Source organism: Vanessa atalanta, chromosome 18 (genome assembly GCF_905147765.1).
Source record: "Vanessa atalanta chromosome 18, ilVanAtal1.2, whole genome shotgun sequence".
NCBI classification, from domain to species: Eukaryota; Metazoa; Arthropoda; class Insecta; order Lepidoptera; family Nymphalidae; genus Vanessa; species Vanessa atalanta.
In genome coordinates this window covers 1203306-1228843 of record NC_061888.1, presented here as the reverse complement: position 1 = coordinate 1228843, position 25538 = coordinate 1203306, and the positions used below count along the sequence as shown (strand labels likewise).

The following is a 25538-nucleotide window of genomic DNA, read 5'->3' as shown; positions in this document are numbered from 1 at the left end:
AACATTTGCAAGGCATGTGTATATATAAATGTTAAATGTTTATGTTGCAAATGTCTGGTCGTACGCACACAACACGCTGGATGCGACTGAGGCAACGTGTAGATCGTAACTCTTGAGCATGTTTGTTTGAAAACCTGCGCAGACGCCATTGGCGCTCTCTTGATAATAATGTTTGCTGGGCATTTGTTTGTTGGGCCTCGCATGATGTAGGTATCTGAGACTCGGTTGAATTTATTTGTGATTTTCTGCTTTTGAGAATTTGTATACCGTTCTAATTTCTGAACTTACATCCGTATTTGTTATTTAACGGTTCAAATACCTTCCTTTATACTTTAGTGTGCCACACAAATCTAGTCTATTGAGATACTTGACGGTTCCGAATTAGTGGTAACTTTAAGTGCCTTCGAGTGCCTACTTCAATATCGTAGGTATTTTTGTTTCTATTGTGGACTTATAATACGATTTAAACTCAAGTTTACTGTCACAGATTATGAATCAAATTTGCAACTTAAGAATAGACTTTATATCATTCCAAATAATATACGAAGACTATATTAATAAATAATATGAAGCGCAAATAAAATATTATTAAGATAGACTTTGTAATGAAGCTAAGCTAGTGCTTAGTTATTTAAGAAGTGACCACATAGAACTCAACAATACAAGTACCTATTAAAGTGATCTATATCTGTCCATCAAATATTATCGTAATATTTTTAAAGTTAATATCGTTCTAATTAGCTTCTAACGTCACAACAAGCTCTTAATCTTTTGAGTTAATATTTTATCGTGTGTATTTTCGGTGTATAATCAATTTATTGATGTTATCGGCTCTGAACGGTAGCCGAAATTTTATCGCATCGATAAGAAGGAATAACAAGAATACTGTCATTAATTGAGTCTGCTGTAAAGTTTGATCGTGTTTAAATACTTCATAGTTTTACTTTCAAATGTATTGAGATCGTAATTAGAATTAGGTCAAAACTAAATCAAACAAACAACAAATTATTGCCGATTCAAAAATGCTTTTGTTGTAAAGTTTACTTGAAAATATTGGATTTGGTATTAGAAATACATTTATGTAAAATGATTGACTTTTTGGTATTGAATTTAACGATGTTATGTTTACCACCATTTGAAGTATATTGCAGAATATATTTTGACATTTCCAGCTTTTTTTTTTAAGTTTTGTTTCAACAGGATGACATTAATCACAAATAATCATTCTCTCTCAAAGTTCAATGACTCAGGTGAAATCTTTGTATCAAATACGTTTCAATCAAACGTTACAAAAAAACTTTGCAAAGAAATTGAATTTCACCGCAGTATTTTAAAATTATAGTATTTACAAATACAATTTTTATTACAAGAGCTATTATTAATGATGTAATTTAAGAAAACTTTATAAAGTCTCCCATTAAAAACCTTATTTCATGATTTATTAGCGAACGTTGAAATTTATAGACTCCGATAACAATAATAGCGTATTTTATGCGTTTCGTTATCGGCATAGTTAAATTATTCGAGATAGGAGCTAGGTGTGATCCTTCGCGGATTAGCTCTCAGGACCATCTTATCAGATCACGAGTTGTCAAGAAGTTTCCGCTCGTGTGGTCCGAGTGAACACGACGAGCGGAAAATGCACAAAATTATCGAACTTATATAATAATAAATTTAATATTTTTTTTAGTTTATACTTTGGAATATACGATTCGATATAGTCAATTGAATGTTATTAATTTTTTTGATTATAATTTTTCTTAATAAATTTACCTTTCATTTCTTTCGAGAGAATGTAATCTGAATATTTCGTAAGCGATTTCTTGTAAATTTCACATTATATTAATAACTTTTATAATTAGTTCATCGTCTGTTATCTGATCAATTATATTTAATGGGATTTAATGCAAATAATTACTCGCTCGGAAGGAGACCACACGTTGTAACCGCGTTGTGCTTAAAGGTCAATGGTTATATTAATGGACTTATTCATATGATTGTAGTTTTTATGTCCTGTGAAAGCAGGTGTAATTATTATTTAAACAGCGACTCGCTACAATCCGACCGTTTATGTTGGGAACACTTTTATAAGTGTTACGTGCTATTCATAATTAAAAATTTATATGTTTTCACCGATGTTTATAAACTTCGGTTACGTTGCCTTCGATTTATTATTTTTATGAAAGGTCAATGTGAAACATTTTAATTTACAATTGACAGCGATGGCTGGTGTTTAGAATATATATGTTTTAGATGGGTAATTAAGTCAAGTACACACATTTGAATTAAACATCCTGTTACAAAATAATGATTTCGAAAGAATATTATAGTTTGTGATTGTTTTAATAGTGGACTATATCTTCTTTTGAGGCTTGAATCTTCTTTCACCTGCAGCTCGATATTAGTTGGTGCATTCACGAAGGTCTTGAATTATTTAACTATACCTATAAGGAAGAGCGTTAATTATGCTATTATTTCGAAACTATTGACATTAAAAATAATGGTATTAACTCGTAGAACTTAATTATTTAATATGTTTTTAATAGACAATTAAAAATTACCTGTTTACAAAACCATTAGTTGTTAAATATGCAGCATAAGTATTCATCATACATTATTATTCAAACAATATGTAATTATTGTCGAAGATGTAAAATATATTTGCAAAAAAAAATAAAGACCCTCCAAAAAGCAAATGAAACGTTGATTTTGTTAACATATTATTTAAGTATTTAAAACGCTTTAGATTGTAATATTCATTGCGCCACGCTCGTGGTACGACCGCACCCATTCCATGGCTCCTTGGTGATATTATCAGCGTCACGTCTATCCAATATCGTTTTGATCTATCTTGTTTCTTTACTCAATTACATATTTCGTATGCTCTCTCGATATATATCTAGATTTAGACATACTTTCTTCTATTTAGTGCTTTAAATGATCTGAGAAAAGTTGATCGAGACCTTAAATAATAGATGGTTTTCATTGAGATGGTACAGATACAGTTCCTGTTATGTATCTTATAGTTTTAGCCGCTTTGCTCAAGTGTATCATAAAGCTGCGTGTTATGAGGGTTCAAGGTCATGCCAATAAGGAATTGATTGTTCTTTATTATTCCTGAGCTAAGTTGGCCAATTTATATTATGTCAACTAGCTAAAGGGTCACCATAAGGTACGTAGTTACTACTGCCTATAGACATTGGTATAAGATATATTTATCATTCCCCATATCACCAATGCGCAACCAACCTTGGGAACTAAGATGTTATGTCTCTTGTGACTGTAGTTACACTGGTTCACTCACCCTTCAAACCGAAACACAACAATACCAAGTTGGGTTATTTACAACGCCTAACGTAATGCTACTTAAAGTAAATCCTAATTGCAGCTTAAATCATTATGTAAATGCATGATTAAATATACATATTTAAAGTGTCAAAAAAATTGCATTATAATTCATGGTTATGGCTTCCACAATTGTGTTGTTAAATCGCCATTAACAATGTTATGTTTATTTAAATCCCCGCTAACACTGGCACCACTCGTGTTATGTTACGATCGTATCTCCGGCACGTTTTCCCAATCTCCATCAAATCTTTCTCTTCTCAATTACATCTGTTTGTCTTGAGATGAACTTTTTCGTATTGAAAACATTTTTAACATGTATTTATGTTTGTATAAAGCCATACTGTGTCGACTTGAAGTACCTAAACTGGGAGGATGTAAAACTAAGTTTATATTATATGTAAAACTGGATGTTTTTTTTTAATTGTATATGCTCGTATATTTTACTTTATAAATCTAATTTACAGAAAAGGATGTTACTTAACCAGATTGTTGTATTCCAGGCATCCCCTCTTCCCCCTGCTGGCGCTGATCTTCGAGAAGTGCGAGCTGGCGACATGTACCCCCCGGGATCCGGGCGTGGCCGGCGGAGACGTCTGCTCATCAGAGTCCTTTAACGAAGACATTGCGGTCTTCAGTAAACAGGTAAATATCTGCACTATTATGCTGCCCTGGTACCTAGTACTTACATATATTCGAAAAATATAAGTAACTGATCACCCAGCCTTTGTATGGAGACATCGTATAAGTAACTTCTCCAATTTCCTTCCCGTAAAGATATATTTTTTTTAATCGGATGCTTAAGTTTTAAAGCTCATTGTCTTTAGGCAGCGTGTTGACAGTTAGTCAGAACAGACGATATAAAGATTTACAATATTTACGTATGAAGTTGTACCGAAAAAAAAAATAGAACAAAACGACATCGGTACAAAATAAAAACTCATGACTTCCCAATTCGATTCCATACACAAAACCCATTTAGAACCACCATACGAAAATTACTCGCGAAAAAGAGAATGCAGGAACGAATAACTTTGTGGCAACGCACCTGCCTCCATTACCCATCAGAATTAAAAAAAAAAAAAACGCGCCAACGCATTCGGATATTAAAATGTCGCGCAAAATGGCGTCCCGTAAATCAGCGGCGGCAATTTCTTCAGGCTTTAATAACTATAAAGCGTAATTAGCAACGGAAAATCAGTTATTGGTTTGCGTGGGCGTCGTATTATTGATTGTTTACGGGTTGCCGGACGGTCGTTACTTCGCTATTCGATTTACCGTCCCCGTATCGATTACTCGAAATCGATATCGAATATAATTCTCATTTGCAATCGATTTGTTACGTTACGTTTTTAATTTTCATTAATTTCTTGGATTTTAAATAATTTGTATCTGTGTCGAATTTTTGTTTATGTAATGTTTATAATATTAATACTCCCAGAATCAAATCGCCGGAACTAAAATAAATGGAATTCATGTTGTAAATAAATTGAACCGTACTATATTATACTTACATGTATTGGTGTGTCGTAGGTAATATTTTACGGGGCAAAGTATTTATCCAATATTTCATTTTGCGGTTCCGGTAATATCATTACAATGAAAATCAGCATGCAGTAACACCTATTATTTGAACAATAAAAAGTACTTACTTTAAATGGAGTAATTTTGCAACAATTCGGCTTTGTGGAACAGGTTATCTGCTAACAAACCGACAATCACGGGATATGTAATTTTCTTATAAATTTATTATACCACAACTTCTTTTTATTCCGACTTTTTTACACAATAGGCTGAATAGGCGTTGACATGTTGCGGTGGAACGCAATTTAAAAAAAATATAAACTCTGACGTCTTCACTGATATTAAAATGTCAAATATCAATTTCGCGTCCGGAAGTGACTTTGTACGGGCGTACGTTGATATTAAATTTCACTTTTCAACCGCATAATAATATTATTGATTCGTTATCAGTAAGGGACTTAAATGTGAACTAATTATTGAAATTAAATTGTATTTATAGCTACAATATTGCCAGCGGGTCTGACCTTTGGGGTCCGAGAGATAACCGGCGGAGATAAGGCGTCAGTGTCATGGAACTGACCAGTTACTCATGATTATTTATTTACTCTGCATTGACTTAGGTTAGATGGCATCGAGGATGTCGTTAGAGCGTCGGAGTGTGAGAGATTTTATTATTACATAAATTACGAAATCACTATCGTGTGACAAGTAGTGATAGTGCAATAAAAATATCGCTTACCGATTACGGCGCGGCGTCGCATTTATCATGCGTCCACATGTAACATGTACAAACGCTAATCGTTCGTTTTTAATTACACCAATAAAACGTTTATCGGTGGCGGTGGCACGTGAAATCGCCACAAAAAGAGATAAAAATTCGGACCTCCCGCTCTAGAACAGTTTAATAAGCAACGTCCATAATTCATCGGCGCACGAAATAAATCATAAACGGTAAAGTGTTTATTTTCAACGTACTTAATATGTTATAAATTTATTTAAGTGGCATGCGGTACGATTGTGGCGTGATTGATATAGTGTTCTCTGTGGTGAGCGATCGGCTTAGTTGTGATACTGTCATCCTGCGCTGTCATCGCCGCACGAGTGTGGCACATCACTGACGTAGTGATGTGATCGAGTGAACGTTTATCGACTTCGAGTACGAATCCTGTCAGCTGTTAAAAGCTTGATCTTTTTATTAACAGTCGCAAGTTGTAACTAGTTTACAGTAAAAATAAATACGGCCCAATTGCAAGTCAAGTGCCTGACCCGCTGCCGTTTTTATCAGCCTTTAGATATTATCTTGGATTGCGATCGAGTATTATTCAATTCATTGTATTTCATAATCTGTCAAATTCAAATGACATTTCCATGTTTTATGTTAACGATGCAGAAGTGCTCGTAAACGTCCCACCGAAGGAACTGTATTTTAATTCGAATTACTGTATATTCTAGAATCATCTATGAAATATAAGAAAGTTATATTTAATTGAATGCAATTTTTAATTAACAGTAATTGAAAGAATTTTAATAGTCAATCGTGAGTTATTACTGCACGAATCCATCCGTGAAGTGATCTGTGAAAAACTGACACAATCATCCGTACAAGGTCATACTGTACATTCTTCTATCGTTTTTATTTAATTCACAGATTATAATTGTATATTAGACATTTATATTTTAATAGCAAATCAATGTGACCAACATCAACGTCTTAATACAACAGATTTCTTGGAAGTGATTAGTTTATCTCAATTTTTTTTATTGCCTTTTTAAATCTCCGAGTCTTTTGTTCGAGTCGCGTGCTTCTAAATCTAGTTTTTAGTGGACTAATTTCTATTGTCATGTATAGCGTGACGAAACCTATGGATTCATTGTGTTAATTAGAACGGTTTTATGTCTCAGAAAGCTATTGAACAATTTCTAAAGTTTAATTAAAACGTTGCATTTGTGTCTGATATCTTATTTATAATTCCAAATTTAAATTCAACGATATCGAATATGTTCGAAATTTAAAAAAAAGTCAGCTTGTTTGTTGTTTATTTTTTAATTCAAATTCAAATTACTTTGTTTTTATAGATTTTTTATGCAGGCACAATTTTTTTGGACAAAAGTAACTCTTTTTACAGCCATAACTGATATCATAATTATAATCGTAACGTCAGTATATCATCGCATGTTAGGGCAGGCAAGGTGTGAAAATATGCAACGAACAATTTATAACGTGAATAAATGAATTTTAATATAATCAATTAACGGTATAATATCGATATTTGTCACGGGGACGCTAATTAACGAACTGAACCACGCTTATAACTTACGGTTAATCGTTAGAGATTATTTATGTAAGATAATATTTAGGTGAAAATTAAATTAGTTTCTGTTATGTGTGGGTGTGTGTGTGTGTGAAGCTTATCTATTGTGCAGCTGTGCTTACGATTACATCGGCTACATTTAGCACGTTATATAACTTTTTTCTTTTATTTCGTTTTGCGTAACTTATATGAATATGTTAGTGTATATGCATACCTAGTCTTATTCAATATCATAGAGCTAGATTATTTGTATGTTTGTACAAGTTCATCTTAAAACTATCATTAAAATTATAAAAAAAATTTCAATGACTTAAAATAAAAAAAAAAAATGTGTGTTATATCCGTTTATTATGAAAATTTAAATGCTTTAGCTTCACGTTCCCTCCAGCGTGCACTAACCGTAATTGTCAACGACTATCATAAACTAAACTAAACTTCATTATGGTATTCATATTGGATATATTAAATACTATAGAAAACACGTCACAGACATTACACTTAAAAGCAATAACAAAACATGTTCATATACTTACGGATCGCTTGTAACATTTGACAGCCGTATAATTATACTCATAGAGAAATAACGATATTTCATTATAATTTAAATAATCGTGTCTTATAATATCCGTTAATTACTTTTAAAAAAAAGCAATGCATACGATAGTAGTCGTGCATTATAATATAATAATCAAACGCAGAACGCAGAACTGGGAAAAAACTTAGCAATGCATGAACGCACGCCACTCGATCTATTTGAAGATATCTCTATAAGATACAAGGATTATACGCTACAATATAGCAGATACGATATTTCAATCGAAACGCGAACTATAAATAAATAAAATATGAATGCATGAACAGACACCGATATTAAAACACAGATTATTCAGAACAATAACACGGTAACAGGATTTATGCATTCATTCGAAATCAATTGTAAAATTTATTAAAACGAAATTATTTCAAAAATTACATTTATTTATTCAAAATTAATTATTATAAAAAGTTTTTTAATTTTAATATAACAAAAATGGAATGGAATTCGAATCAAATTCTAAATTCAAATTACGTACGAATGATTACATTTTTTTTTTTTCATAAGAGTGTAGTCAGGCACGAAGAACCATTGTCCGTCCATCTATTCTTTTTATGAGTACCTCTTATTACGAATACTATAAATAGCTCGGTATGTAGATAATTAAAGTTTACCAGGATATTAGTAAGGACGTAAGTAAAGCCTAAGTCACTGGCCGTGAACTATCTGTATGTAAATAAAACGTTGCTCTGTCAAAGAATCGACTGGGTGCACACGATGTAAAACATTAATTTTATTAATGATTTTCGAAATAAATATTGTATAAGAAATATTTGTCTTTTTTATTTTTCTAAATGACATATACGCCATCTAGAGTCGTTTATGAGTACTATGATTTAAATATTACAAAAGATAATCGCGACTGCGTGAGAGCAATCGTGTTTACATCTGTTCCTTCATCAATTGTATATTGTTAAGAGATTTGGACGCGCAATTTAAGCTCTTTGTCGCCATGATCCAATTGGATGTTTTGGCGCGGATATAGAATAAATAAATGGCGGATCGGTACACGGACATCATGCAGCTGCGCCCGCGCAACGCTGTCAGGGTTGTCGATTGTATTATGTCGTTGTTATTTCTCATTACATAGATTAAATAGGATGAGACTGTTGTAATGGTATTATTAACAATTATAATTGTCCTAAGAATTTAATACATGTGTATCAAATATTAGTTTAAGAATAAAATAATTGATGACCCTGATTCATCATTAGCGAAGCGCGCCAGAGTGTGACGGCTATACGATACGTTTTTTGCGTTTCACTCGCACGCAGCATTTGCGTTTTTTTTTAACACATCGGCGATTTTATTTTATCATCACTATCGGTTGGCATAGTTTACGCATCTTACAATTCATATGAAAATTAAAAAAAAAATCTACCGTACATTTTACCTTCATGCATAAATATTAATTATCTATATTATTGGTAAATGTCATCATGAATATATGTACTTTAAATAAACATATCAACATACAGCACCAAGTTTGCCTATATAGTTAGAGTCGTTTAATGTGCATCGACCAGTCGACCTAGAAATTTCTCAGTTCTAAGTAACAAAAGATGGCAGCCGAAGATACGAGAATAGGACAGATATAATTGACGTAATATCTCGATTTATATCGTATTTAACAATACACGAACACTGTTAATGTGATACATATTTACATAGTATGTTACATAAAATATAATTAAAAAAGATCTCTGTAAGAAATGAAACGTTACGAATATACGATACGGATATCATAGCAGGAGGTCCGATAATTTGGAGCTAAAACAAATGCTGATCACGGGCGCGCCAATAAATTGTATGCTAAAGCGGCTTCGGGTCATTGACTTAGAAAAAAATAAACACGTTATTAAGGGAATTCGCTTATAAACTTTGTGTACTGATTGAAGCCCGGCTGCACCATGCGATAGCGTGAGCCACTCAATTAGCGGCTGACACGCCGCGCCGGCCGACTCGCACCGCGTTTTTGTCCGCTTAAAACGGCATTAATATGCCGATGGACTAAACATTACGCTCTTTCATCGCTCGGCTCGACGTCACCTCGCCACTTACAACTTTACACTCACACCAATTAATAAAAAAATAAACAAGCGCACATCAGTGCGCACTCGACAAGGTCACCGCGCTCAATATTCGGAATTTAAAAATCGAACGTGTTCCCTTTCGGGCATATTGTGATTTCTGTGGCTTCTAAGCTGAAGAGGGTTCCAGATTTGAATACGCCAATGATGGACACGCGCTCACGCTATTGGTCAAAGTTATCGCCGCGAATTATTTCATACATCGTGTAGCGGCGATGTTTTAATTAATATATTTTTAGCTAGCAATGTGTCACACAGGCGCGTTCGCAGTCCGTTTTTGGCAGAAGCTCGCGCTGCGGTGCAGACCGCTGCAAAAAGTGGAGCCCGGAGCCCGGCAGTGGTATGGCGGTTTTTTGTGCCTGCGTCAGAAAACTCGCGATAAAAATGAACGCCAAATGAGTATTAATTCGCACCGGTTAATAATGACATAAATACGCGCTAGGTCCGCGCTGATACAGGTTGATTGTGATTTTTTATAGCCCTCTATTACATCTTGTTCGGTTTCTTGCCGAGCAAGAGATTGATAGAGAGATCGGTTTTATACTATTGATGGATGAATTCCATTGGCTCGTTTGTTCTGTGCGTTTTTGTTTTAATCGCAAAGTTAACAATTACATCGCTATTGTGAACATTCTTAAGATTTTTCTTTGCTATTCATTCACACATTCCGTGTATAATTGTAAATTATTTATTTGTTAACAGTTATGTATATCAAGGAGGATAATATTTGTTCATCTCATAACATAAACTGATACAACGCAACAAAGAATAATTAATTTCATTATTATTAAATCGACACGATATTAACACACCCTCTATACCGTAATTATAAAAGCCGCAAACGCATTCCAGGCGATACGTATGTCCTGATTTCTTCACTATTAACCGACTTCGCAAATGGTCGGTAAAGTGTAGGCAACAAGCCGTATGTAATTACAACAACATTGGACGGGTTATATCTCTCGAAACTTCGTAGCATGAAATATTCATAATTTTCTTGGCGTTTGTTTTATTTTAAATTGCTGTTATTAATAATTGTCTGTAGAAGCATTTATAATGATATAAATTGTATAAATATTATTTTAATTCAAAAATTTTAAATTCGAATTGAGAACAAAAAGAACTGTGAAAGGTAAGTATATTTTCGTTAAATCGATACGCTATATCGATGTCAAGATTGCGTTTTTAATCGAATAAATCAAAATTCGGCTAAAACCATTAAACGCCCATCGATCTTTTAAGCCTCCGCGTATAACTCCTAAAAATAACAAAAAAAAAATTCTCATTATGTATTTGACAGGGAACGAGCTCCCCCGCTATCAGAGACCAGTTTAATCGGACATGCCACGACGCACTTATCCGTATCAACCCTGCTATTGTTGGTACATGTTTGTAGGTCAAGACATTTTGGTGCTCTGTCGAATGGACCAGTATAAAATGACATCTCGTTTTATACAATTTCAAGGTTACTAGAGTTCTTCGTTTAGGGTAAATAAGGGTATACGAGCCGTGGGGGTGTGTTACGACCAGTCAGAAGCAGCTGACGTGGATTAGGGTGTTTTTACCTACAAATATGGGGTAGAAACGTTTTCGATGCCTAATGTTTATCAATTGCATGGTATATGCGTTTAATTTTGTTTTAAATTTAAATTCGTTCAATTTGTGCTCACACCTATGTTGTTATTATTGTTATAATACAAATATTTATTTGTATACCACGTTTGATTATATTTAACAAATAAAAATAAACATATTTTAGTAATTCTTTTCATCCAAATGTAGTTATTCCTTTATTAACTAAAGTATATCGCATGCTTCACAAAACGTATCAAGTCCACTTCGTATATAAAAACTTTTTCGTTACCTACTTGAATATTAAAAAATAAAAAAGCATTGGAAAAATATAATCCAACATTGTAATATCGATACAATCGCGCCTCAAATTTAGTTGTCACAATCAGATACTTAAAATACATACATTGATTGATACTTTAATTATCAGTTTAGTAAATGTCATTGTTAAAAAAATATATACACAATTATGACCCTTAATACGTAGCTCTAAGACTTATAATCTGTTCTATTAGGTATAAAACTTAGTATAAAAGAGTAACAATTAAGGGTGAACTCCTGACCCGCACATTATCTACCCTGTACTTCAACACATACATATTTCACCCCGATCAAGTACCCTGTAATTTTAGGTTCTAGGTAATGCGTGATGCACAAGTCTAGAAATAACAGCCCATCGTCCGTTTAATTAAACCCTAGGTCTTGAAATTAAATATTCCCTCTACCATAATTGCTTCATTCATGTATTCTTTATTGCAAGCCTTTTAAAACATCCCTCTATTCAACGTTTGTTATTAATTATTATTATATAGTCTATGTCTCTTTAATTATAGAGTATCGAGATATTTAAATTTAGAATTTGCGTTCAATTATTTTTTACATATAAAAATAATAGCTATTTGTACGGGTACGTAAGACCCCAATGGTCAAAGTTTAGGGTTAATTCGTCATGGAGAAGAAAAGTTATTTGTATCAGATCAATCAAGATTACGTTAACGCGAACCCTTCCAGGGGTTCTGATTGTTTCATCAATGTGTCGATGATTAGGGGTTAGACTGTAATGGCGAAATCTTGTAATTTGTTCGAGTTCAGATCAGGGTCAATAAGAAGTTACTTGCAATATAATAATAGTTAGTAATAAATACTTTCCGTGCTTATATATCTTGCTATTTGATTTTAAAACAAAATATAAGATGACAATCAAGAGATGGCTCAGTACGCAGCCTTAAACAATAATTGCGGGTTTAAACTTGTATTTAAATGTGCTCAATTATTCATCACCGTCCAGGTGAACGAAAATATCGTGAGGAAACTTGCATTAGTCGCCTTAAATTCCACCACGTGTTACAAAGACACATTGGCCCAGCGTGTCTTATTTCACGAGCTCTACGAAAGAATAGTTCCAACAGGCAGATATTCTCAAGCTGCTACCATTACTAATAATTATTATTACTAAAACTAATCATTTAAGTATATAAAAACAAAAGCAATCGTATTCAATAAAGTTCATAAAGCCGACCGCTAATATGTCAATGCAAACCGTGCGTCGATGTACGCGAACCCTTCCACGGTATTAACTTTAAAAATTACATTAACAAAAGCCAAAACACATTTCGACCCGTAGATAAGTTATTAAACATTGCACCATTACACTTTAATTTTTGGCCCGGCGGGATTTCGGAGGGTCGCTGTGTGGAAATTAAAAAAAAAGGTACGCACAATGAGGGTGCTGAATGTGCTTACTTATTCATAATGTATAGAACATTTATACATTGTATAGTTCGAGCATGCGGCAGTGCAGGGTTAAGTCGCATGTTCTATTATGGCCGCAGCCGTATTTGTTCAGTTAACTTCGCGTTGTTTAAAATTAGTTTTTTTTTTAAACTTCGAACACTTTCGGCTGTTTATTTTCAAATGGAGCGTGTGCGAGTGCTCTCAGTTATAAACACGGACCGTTATGAATACGGTGTTTGTTTGTTTGTTAGCTCCTTAGCTCGGTCATGAGAAATAAGGGTTAGCGTTTTGTGTCGATACTAACAATATTGTTGTGTGAATCTCCGCTAATGAAAACATTTTAATTAATGCCGTTCATTACGCGGCGTTTTTGTTTTCAATCTTACTAATTTTATAAATTCAAAAGTTTAGAACGTTTGAACGGATTGAATGAATTTTGGCACAGAAATATATTATAGTTTGGAATAAAAGGTACCTAAAGGACTTCGCCTGCACCCTCTGACGCAGGCGAAGTCATGGACGGAAATTAGTCAAATCATAAAAAACCAGTATACCATAGTAACAGCCCTAAACCTAAACCTAACCTACAACCTAAACAACATTATCCTTTATAATTTTAAATGAATACATATCTATCAAATCGTTTAAATGAGAACTGTTGTCTTTATCATTTATAAAAAAATATGTTAAAGTAATAAATAAATTCTAATATTTTAAATTAAAAAGAGAAAAAATGAAATGATCCTTAAACATCTGCCGTTTCGTAACACATTAATCCAGGGCCATCTTAAGATGCACAGATAAAAAAATATAATCCATCATTTGAATTCATGGTTGTTATTTTTGTTCATAATACTCCAGTTTGCATTAAAAAAAAAACTTATTTCACATTTTTAACATTTGTAATACAACAAAAGAACTGGGATATTTTTTAAATGTATGTAAACCTTTTCAACCAGAAAAAAATGCTTTAATTCTATTAATATTTTCAATGAAAAACAACCCTCCAAGGATCAAAGGTATTCATACGCAGTATAACGCAAAAAAGCGTATTTACAAAGTATCAACGTCAGTTCCTAAATTGTCAAAACAATATTAGTGGCATAAAATAGTTGTAATTGCTTGCACTATTCTACTCGACTGCCCCTGAGTGAGTCATTATGCACCACCTTTATAACCCTGCTTAATTCCTCCACAGCCCTCTGAACGCGTTAATGGCCGAAAAACTGACCTTCTGGGCTGAAATGACCCCCAAGGGACCGGTTAAATGCCCAACTAACGCGTCGAAAGTATTGCCCTGTGAGGATGCGTGATTTGCACAGTTTATTATAGCCCATAGACTAACAACAATTATACTAACGTACGATAAATTTCATAAACAACCTTTTTCGGTAATTATAACGTTCCATTTTCAAATTTTGTTTTGCCAATTGCCTGTCAAATGCGGTACGAACATGCGCCGTGGAAAAAAGGTTAATCCCTAAATTACAGTGTTTAGGATAAAGACAATAAGTAAGTTTGACACATCATGATCGCGCACCAAATAATATGTTCGTTGAACTCAAATTACACGTTACGGACAACTGTCAAAACCGGATCACGCCTCCTCGGGATTTATAAATTAATAAATCAACCGTCCGGCGTCCGTTAGTGACAAAACTCACATCAGAAATTACAGGTCACAAATCGTCACAGACCACGGCCATAAATCAACTTGAATTCTTTGCGCGATAAAAAACTAAGCAAACACCCCGGCCCGGCCGTCTTCTACCTGCCCTCGTATCTTTTGAATAATTTTCTTGTATTAAAAATAAAATTTTCGAACGCACGGATTTCGGGACAAAAAACGTACGAAAAACTCTCCTTTCATATCGTCCGTCCCTTTCCCGCTTCGGGTTTTCTATCCCGCTCTAATGGGATGACGCTTAACAAACGATACTGAAGCATTTGAAATTTTTGGCTCAGATCGATTCCGTCCCACATTCACCATGTGTTTCGAATATTCAAGAATCGAGTACCCCACAAATTGCTCCATTGGAAATGGGATATTTCGTCACTCAAACACGCTGTGAGAGTCGGGGCTGCGAGAGAGCCCGGGATACGTTTCGTAGCGAATGTAGGGCATGTGTTCCTGGTCGGCGCATATCATTAACTTTACCTGTACGAAAGGACAACGGCGAGATATTTATGAATTCCTGTTAGTTATGAATAGTTTTCTATCATTTACATATTTATGGCGCAGACGACACGAGGGTTAAGCAAACAAAAGGTCCCGTTCCGTCCCACGTCTAAGTTCTTTTAATTTTATCGTGGACCCGAACAAAACTTAAACAACCAAACCTCAATTTATTGAGCTGAAGTTTATGGCTACAATATTCAGTAGGAGTCGTTTTGTTAAGCATTATTTATGGCATTTTTTGTTTGAGCCGGAGGAGAAATGAGTGATATCTGACGTTTACAAGTGTACCATAAAGGCGTTCGTTCATTACGTGCCTTTATGGCGGTAGTAAAGCGCCTGAAATATATATATTCGCACGTCGTTGTCCTCATCGGTGATTATACGCGCGAGTCGCGAGTCTCCGAAACAATCCCGCGCCCGCGCGATAGAGCGCCCTCGCGCCACGTGACCGCGACGCACGCGCACACTACGATACGTTTCGTAACAGAATATTTCAATATTAATACACTATAATTTAGAACATGAACTACTTCAGTAGCCGTACAGCTCGCTTCGCTTTTTTTAGGTCAAAAATTTAACAAAAAAAAGTATAAATCACCTGCCGGCCGTCGATCGCATAAAAGATATTAAAAAAAAGGAGGCGACTTAAAACTAAATTACAAAATTCAACCTTTACGCATTATAGAATAATTAAGCGCGGGGACATGGCGACCAAATCTAAATCATATGATCACTTTTGACAAGCGTCAAAATGGCTCGAAACGGTTGATTTATTAAAAGTCCGACGAGATCGATCGCCGGACATCTTAGGTAGCCAGTCGATGCTTTATTTTATCTTATAAATAGATTTTTTATTATAAATTACAGGGTACCACGTATGGTAGCGATTTTGATACTCGGACGGCCGATATGTATGGTAATAAGTACCGGTTAAACGGTCGTTTCATTATGCGCTTTAATCTATGTTAAACAGAGTTTAATATCAATCGGTTATGTAATGTCCACATTCCTCGGACGTTCGATTACGATTTTATGGATTTAATGACGGGTTCCGTGTTTTAATTCCGTCAGGTAGTCGAGGAAGCTCCGCCGAAAATTTCGTAAAAGTCCAACGACGACGATGAACAGTTTTGTGCGAAAAAAAAAGTTATGACGATACCATCAAGATATCCTCACGGTTAACTCGAAGGGAGATGAACAAAGCCGCTTACATGAAGGCATTTATTCAATTATACAAACAATGCGTTTCGTCTGAAAGTGCACAATGGGACCCAGGACCCAGGTACACGTAGCGAAATGACAATTGTGCGACTAAAATTATTTAGGGCGAGTCAAAAGTTACTCGCTGTAGTGTTGATTGTTATGTTCTTTTTTTACGATTGGTCATAAAGTATAAACATCGAGTTGCTTTATTTGATCAAACAACCAACTAGAACAAAGATGACGAAATCACAATAGCCCCTGTGTTTAAACTGTTACTCGTTACGAATACAATTTTGAAACGGCTTAAAGTATTTGTAGCCATAGTTAAAGTTTTTCTTAATTATTCCTAACTTACGAACAGTATAACAAAGAGATCACGTATCAACTCTTGCCTCCTATAAAGCCCGATTACGTACATATATACCAAAATAGACTTCTCATATATAAACCTGATCCAATATACAAAGCGTTTAAAAGTTCCGCTGCTTTCAAATATCGAATGAATTCAACAGAAAAATAATAACAAATACCATAAACACACGGATAGTTTGTCGCTCAGGACAAAGATATTATTAATTATTCTTACGTTTACGTTTATTTTAACGTTACGTTGAATTTAACCCAATAAAGTTATACTTTAAGTAGGCTCTTACAAGCAATTTTGAATCGTCATTTAACAAGATTTAATTAAATGTAAAACAACTGCTTGAGAATGTAGATTCTATCGAATTTAACCAACGGGGCGTACCGACGATTTAATACTGAAAAACATGATTAAGGTAACTATTTACAATTAAAATATCGTGCACAATGAAAATGAACGAATATCAACTCCATGGTTTTTTATAATCTATGTTTAGATTAGTATGCTTAAGTTTTTTTTTTTTTTACTTAAAGAATGGATTGACTAAGACACAATGTAAACATCTATTCCTATATCAGTATATACAAGTTCATATAAGTATCTGATTAGCATTTAATTGTCCGAATGTGGGGGTTTACGGGTCGGTGGTCCCAAAAATGAGGGACTTCCTCCCCGCAGGCGGAGGAGGGGCCGTGACCTCATGCCTTCAGATTGGTTATCGAGATGTGACCAAAGCATAATTCCATCATGATTACAGGGTTATTACTAGTAGTGGGCTGGTGAACTTAAATAACATTATATATGTATTTTATAGATCATTTATATATCATATTTTGGATCCTTTTTTTCTTTAAAACTATAATAATAACGGGTTAATTTTATTGTGATTAAATCGATGTGTTTGGTGGTTTATCCGCGTTTAATTTATATCATAGATGTAATTGTTAACGGACGCAAAGTACGCGAAAGAATTTCAATGAATTAAAATAGATTTTAGTTATAATATATGCTATATATATAGAAAACAGGTAAATATTTGAAATCAAAGACAGACCCTGTAATTAAATTTATGCCGTAAATGTTTAATTATTATGTCGACATAGTTACTAATTATGAACGAAAGTATTCTCGTTACTTAGTTGATGCTTTTGTTATGCACAGTGATTACTTAAAACTGATATAAGCATTCATTATTTCCGTTTCGTTTTTGCATATAACGGTATGCAACGTATTTCGGGTAGCCATAGACAAAACCATAAAGTATCCCTACACTGTTGATTATATATAATAATTAAATATTTTCAATTAATAAATAATAAATAAATAAATATTGGACAACATCACATACATTACTCCGATCCCAATGTAAGTGGCTAAAGCACTTGTGTTAAGGAAAATCAGACAACGTAGAAAAGTAATGAACTTTTTCTACATCGACTCGAATCGAACCTGGGACCTCGGAGTGGCGTACCCATGAAAACCGGTGTACACACTACTCAACCACGGAGGTCGAGTAACGTGCTATGATATTTAATTTAAAACGTATATCGACTTCACCTCAGAAGTAGTCACCTTACCTTACATTACCAATGCGAAACCAACCGTGCGAGTTAAGATGCTATGTCCCTTGTGCCTGTAGTTATCCTGGCTCACTCATACTTCAAACCGGAACTACAATACTAACCATTGCTGCTTGGCAATAAACTGGTACCTACCCAGATGAACATTATCATTATTTATTTTTCGGGTAGGTATATTAACTCAGTTAGTTTTCGAAATTCATATTTTGTTTATATATTATAAGATAGATACATAAATTATATATATACTAATATTATAAATAGGTAACATTTGTTTGTGTCTAATTAGGGGGTAATATCCGCAACTTATAATTCAACTCTATAAAAAATGCACTCGTAGAAAGTTATTATTCCAGAGTGTTTACATTATATGAGAAATAATTTCCTTTATTAATAATATACACGTGCTATGGACATAAATAGTGCAAATAAAATGTGATTCGCAGAAGTTATTAACGAAAGTTATAATTTTGTTAATATCGAATGCATTTGCTATGAAGTATATTAATAGCGAAACATTAGTCGGCCTTTCTAGTATTTTATTTATCACATTTTTTCATTTGTTCTCATAGAATTCGCTTTTTATAAAAATAGAGAGCCATTTATAATCCGGGCACGGTGCATAGATGCGTGATAGCATCGCATTTCCGGTCAAGCAAAGGTGAAACTTAAAAAAAAAAAATATTCTCATGTCGTAAAAGATTACAGAAAAATGTTTACATTTAATTTTGCTATTAATATTGTTTATGTATAAAGAAAAATCATATCTAAATAAAATAGTTAAGTAATTATATTTATTTAGTCTTGGAAGCTGTAAAGAAGGCTGCAACATTTTTAATTAAAAAAAAAAAACAAGTTTCAAACGGGGCCACATGTTAAAGTTTAATGAGACTTGTTGTAACTTGTTTATGACATGGACGGGACCACTTTTGCCATGATTTGTGGAATGTAATCATCGCACTTGGTTACGGTGCGATAAAATCTTCTACCTTCATTTAGTCTATGACTGCGCGCGCGCAGCGGAGCGGGCATTTTATTAGCTTCGCGTTACCCCCGTTAGTCTACATAATATGTTTTTCGTATTTGCATGTATTCAAACGTGTTTTATTTTATTGGGTGTCGAATGCGTTCCCCGTTCATAACAGGACGCCACGCTTGTTTGAAATTTAAGCGGTAATCTCGTCTGTTTACTGAGTAAGCTGATGACTGTCCGTCGTTTCATATCCTCGTCCTGACTAAATATAGTTTCGCTTTACTACTCATAAAATTTATTGTGATATTTTGTGTTAATGTTGCCAGTGATACAGAAGAGAAAAGAGGGAATCTAACACCCCCCCCCCCATCCCCTCACACGGGCGAAGATATATAAAACAAGTAGGGTGTCATGTTTGTTATTGTATTACGTGCATTATTAACATGCTTTTTCTATCCACAGATACGTCAAGAGAAACCTTATTACATAGCGGACCCAGAGGTGGACTCATTAGTAAGTATCCCACCATTTTATTATGTCCCTTGTCCCCCAAAGATAAATAAACGGCTCCAGTTTAATACGCCATAAAGTAGTGAACATTTTATAGTTCGCGTCTCCGGCGACCGAATAATTTACGACTTGATTAGTTAAATACCTGTCTAAAATTAACCGCAGGTAAACGAGGCTCTTCTCGGAATAACGAAATGAACGAACGATATGGAAAAAATCTCCATCTGTATGTATATTGTCACTCATAAAACGCTGAATCGCACAGTGCGTCTCCCGTGGCTAGTGGACAAAAAGCGAAATAAAAACAAGATGGCGGCCACCCACCGCAGCCGCTCGACACGGATACTTAACCGATTTTTAACAAATAAAATCTAAGGCATTACGAATTGCCGGCCGAGGCGATGTTGACTCTGTTTAAATTGCTTTAATCGAATCAGACCGACTCCCATCGACCATTACGTGTGTGTGGAGTTAATGAATCTCCTAAATTTATCCGTTAACGATGTCGATTATAACTCGTCGACAGGTTAATGATATATTAATTAAAAAAATATGCTCGGAACTCGCTTCTGGTAATAACGAATTTTTCGAGTACACACGTAAATCAAGATTTGAAAGTTGAAAACAGTAGCGAGGCGTGACACCATAAACTGTAACATCAGGTTACCTGCCGGAGATAATCGCCATTGACGCTCGTGAACCTTCAGATAAGGAAGTCAAACAAACTCAGGCACATCCGGGCGCTGAACAAACTAAGAAAACGTTGAATTTTTATGTTTTCGTCGGAGTGTGTCACGTGGTGCCCCTGGGGCCCACATGTGTGACTTATCTGGGAGAGATAATACTGGAGCATGTCGGTATTGAGCTTATCATTCGAGGTAATTAATCAATTACAAAGTACAGTCAACAGAAAACGACTAATTAAAGAAACTATTTAAGATTTCGTTCTATTCGTCAGTCTGTCACGCTTTTCCAGAGGAATTTAAAAGAGAAAGAAGTAGCACACGTTTGGGTCCACTTAAAATATTATAAGATGGAGTTCATGTTGATTTATATCTTTCCTTATTAACTCGTTGCAAAAACCTCTTGAAAGCTGTAATTCGTGTCGGTTTGTCTTTTAAATAAAAGCCGCCGGGGGTTATTTTAGGAAGTGGCTCTTGTTACTTGTTTACTGCTATTCAATTGATGTTATTTTAGTTTTCAATGGAATCTTTTGAAAAGACATTCGTAGTAATTCCTCACGGTTGAAAAGGCGCCATCTTGCGGTGTACCCGTGTAATTACTCATGCGCTGTTTGTTGCTGTCAACGAAATTAAACCGTTTCATCGACACGCAACGTTCTATATTCAATTTAAATTTGGAAAAAAATATAGTTTTAATTTTATTCAATTGAGTTCAAAGAATCAGTTGTATTAATTTAAAAAAAAAAAACTGTTTTTTAAAAAACAATATTAAGATCAATGTTCTACCACCTTTCATACTCATAATTAACTTACATTAAGTTCAACTGTCATTGTTTACATATTTTGTAAACAATGACAGTTTTGTCTATTTAAAACTGCCTAAACGGCAATATTTTCATTCCCAAATTTTTAATATCTCGACGACACTTGAATATTACCTCAATCAGTATTTGTATAAGTAAATTTTATACGGAACCCCCCTCAAAAATTCGATTCACTTAATGAATTCGCCCAAGGTGTTGTTTTAATGCAACTGACAGATCTGTTTGCACTTTAACTCGTATTGTAGGCAGTCGCCGTCGCCTGCAATGTGTCGATGTGTAATGAGCTTTAGGTATTTCGTTCGGGTGCATTGTGACGTGTTGAAAAATTACGGCATTGTACATTGTCGAGGGAGTAAAAAGTTCTGTATGAGGTTTTTTAAGCTGAGTTCAGAGTTGATGCGTCCAATTACATATATAGATAACTTAGTTTATTAATTAAAATTATTCGGTGATCTAAATCCATGTTTCGTACCATAAATTAATAAAAATATTTCATCTACAATTTTCAAAGATTATTTGAGTAAAACCAAACGAGAATCATATCGCCATTTTTTCACGAATTCATAATGTCATATCAATTCAAAGTCTACGTTGTTTATGCATTCCTACTTCCATTAGCATAATTATAGTAGATATATATAGGATACAAAATAATATAAAATAAGGAATAAAATTGAAAAAGTTATAAGTCCAATCTCCACTGTATTGGACTTAGTACTTTTTTACGAATTGCGAATAAAATTAAGGCATTTTGAAAACAAACTTGATAAGAATTACTAATGAGATGGAGGCATGTTTGCCTGGACCCTTGATGGTGCTAAGCGGAGCCGTGACTGAACAAACACAGATGTGGTTTGAATAAACAGAGAGTTACATTACAGGGTGTGCATATTAGAGTATTGTCGAGGACAGACAATTAAATCAGCACAGAGGGACGGGATTGGAAGTTAGTTCAAATTTGATATAGATAAAATTAGGCTTCGATTATAATTATTTTCCAAGATGTTATTGGTGTTATTTGGATTTTTTTTAATTTTATTACTAATAAATTTGATTGTAAGTAAACATAATAGTGACTCTGTTCCCACTCTATGGTGTCTTTATGAACGTAATCAGCTTGGCCTGGTGTCGAAAAAAATTTCACGTGTATGTTTGAATCTATTAATTATTTAGAACTAATCCTTGTTATCGTTATGTTTTTGATCGACGACATTAATACGTAAGTAGCCTATCAAATGATTTAAATGATCCGAGAAACATGACTCTTAGAAATTTTAAATAGTGATGTACCGTTTTTATTTTTATCGAAACTTAATTGTAGAATATATTGTATTATAGCTAGTGTCATAGTGTATGATGCTAACGATACCCCAATACCTTAAAATCTGTTCCGGCATTTAAAAGTTATGATGCAATAAAGACAGGCATGCATGAACCCTGAAAACATTACACTACTTTTTCGGAAGTCGCGTAATAAGGTATTTTTCCAAGATATTTCTACATGTTTTTACTTTGTCGTGTACCTTGAGACGGTAGCGTATAAGTGGCTTGTCAAGCAAACAGATTGGACTGCGTTCATAATGTTTACGGAGCCTCCCTCAAACACGACAAACATCTCACTAGCTCCACTCAAAACCTATTATCATCCTTATGTTTAAAGCAATAAAGGTCACAATTAACACGTATCTATGACATAGTGTCAACATATTTTTATCTGTGCGTCTGTCACGCGCCTGTGCAAACGAACGGGGGTGGCGTCTAATTGATACAGCTTCGCACATGTTATGTCATCCTGGTAGAAAAAAATGGTTAAATGCACTTGTATAAATAAAACGGGTGGTCTTGATTATATAAATACCTATTATTTCATTTAAAAGGTCATTTGAAGTATTTTGTTGATATTTAAAAAAAAACAAATCCCAAATAATTCATTACATCTCACTTTAAATAAACTTTAATTAATATATTTATAAATAATTTTAAATGAAACGTTAAATCAACTTCGAGTATCATTTTGATTTTTAAATTGTTAGTTTAAGCCATAGCGACAAAGTCTATAACGTCGTTAATAACTATAATATATAATACTTCCGCTATTTCCGGCATTTAAACGTAATACAGTAAACTAATAAAGCACCATCAATCAAAAGGTTGAATTGAAGAATATTCTGGAAGGCGGCGCACGTCTCGGCAATCAGAAACAAATCATGGAGCTATTAAAACGGCATTAACTCGCTTTTGAGATAGGTATCGATTTAAAAAACTCCGATTAGATCTTCAAACAGAATCATGATTACGATCGCGAGTGCGTGTGTGAATAGCCTCTCTGTGTCTCCTTATTATATTATTTAGGTGTCAGAAATTGAACCACTGACGGAACTGCATCGATTTTTTTATAATCGAATAATTGCTTTTTGTTTAATTTGTTCAATTATATCGGTATTTATGAAAGCTATGAGAACCAAGATAGCCTGGTGGTTGGAATTTGTTTGAATTGAGTTTTACCCAAGATTGCGGGTTCAAGCCCCGCCATCCATAATTTAATATTTGTGATGATCAACTGGAATACGCTACCTTCTCAAAAATGAGAGGAGTCTTTAGCCCAGCAATGGAATAGTAACAGGCGTTCAGGCATGAGAGATGTGTTGTAGTTTCAGTGAATCATCTTGCGCAAAATGTTAATAAACATTATTTGTATATAAGAATGTATCACAACCTACTGGTGCGTTTATTTGCGAACCATAACAACCCACATTTACTTAAATAAACATGAATTATTAAAATAGAATGTGTAATACTAAAATTATTGTTAACAAACATTTTCTTAATCGTAGAATAAATATCGATAGTACGCCATCCCTAAACACAGCGGGGCTTCGGTGTGCTTCGTCCAGCTCTTTGTTATCGACCTGCCTTTGTCTGATTGAGCCCGCTGCTCAGCTATGACGCTATAAAATATATTGTATAAAGAAAACGATTTTAACTAACGCTCTTCTTCTTTCCAGATGGTGCAAGCGATACAGGTCCTACGGTTTCACCTATTAGAATTAGAAAAAGTAAGTGTTTTTAATGTTTATTTATAAGAGAATACATTTCGATTCGTCTTAGAACCGGTCCCGAAAGGAAAATATCACCTAACATTGTCCGGCGATATCGTTTCGATTATCCGAGGGCTCGGGTATCGATTTTGAATCGAGATAACGTATCGATCTCACGCAACTGGCGCACGCACACCGCCAACCGGGCATACTTTTAATAGTGTTCGATTTTTAAATGTTTGAACTTCGAATGTATTAGTTCATAGGAACGACCGTCGATGTCGCAAACAACAAATCGCTAACCGAATTTCTATTCTGGCGGGTCGATCGCTATTCCATATTCAAATTCGCGTATCCTAGTTCGGTAGTGGAATAGCGCGATGCTCTGAGGTCAGCATCGCCGGTCAGGTGTTCGGGCCGTGAATGGGAGCGCGCTCGCATTCGTATGTTTGTTTTTCCCTTATCTCCGATTTCGGCTCGTTCCGTTCGAGACCGGTCCGAGTTCTTGCGTGTGTCGCATCGCCAATTCGCGTCATTATACCCTCGGACGGGTAACGGTAACGCGGCGGGACCCAGGCTTTTTGTCATCCGCAATCAAATCGGGCGATTCACGCGTATAGACATTAATTAGACGTATGAAATTCATATGTCCATCCGTCCGTGAGTTACGGCAACACGGAATTAATCCGACTTGTCAATATTACAGTCACGTTTTTAAGAAACTAGTTCCGCCTGTATAGAGGCGATCTCGAAACTAGATACGCGCAACGCTCCCACAGATAATTATGAAATACCTGGCGCCGATACCTAGCGTTTGGAACCGGTACATTTTTGGTGAAAAAAGTATGTATAGGTAAGAAAGAACAAAGAGCTCTGTAACGAGATAACCCGAAATGTGATACGTCTACGAATCGCTGGCCGGAGGGCGAGATAAAGGCCATTTAAAAGAATAAAAATAAGAAGTTCGAAATTCAAAATACCGGCGAGCCGCGGGCTCGGCGCGAGTCAGAAA

At 34.7% G+C, this 25538-nt stretch overlaps 1 protein-coding gene across 6 annotated transcripts in view; it reads left to right on the top strand.

The window, feature by feature from the left end:
• Positions 1-25538, top strand: part of LOC125070721 (homeobox protein homothorax) — a 243545-nt gene that overhangs the window by 20246 nt on the left and 197761 nt on the right. For all 6 annotated transcript variants that reach the window (XM_047680657.1, XM_047680656.1, XM_047680654.1 and 3 more), the window contains exons 3-5: positions 3849-3990; positions 19934-19984; positions 24494-24544. In XM_047680657.1, the coding sequence (XP_047536613.1) occupies positions 3849-3990; positions 19934-19984; positions 24494-24544 (244 nt within the window). The remainder of the gene's footprint in view (positions 1-3848; positions 3991-19933; positions 19985-24493; positions 24545-25538) is intronic.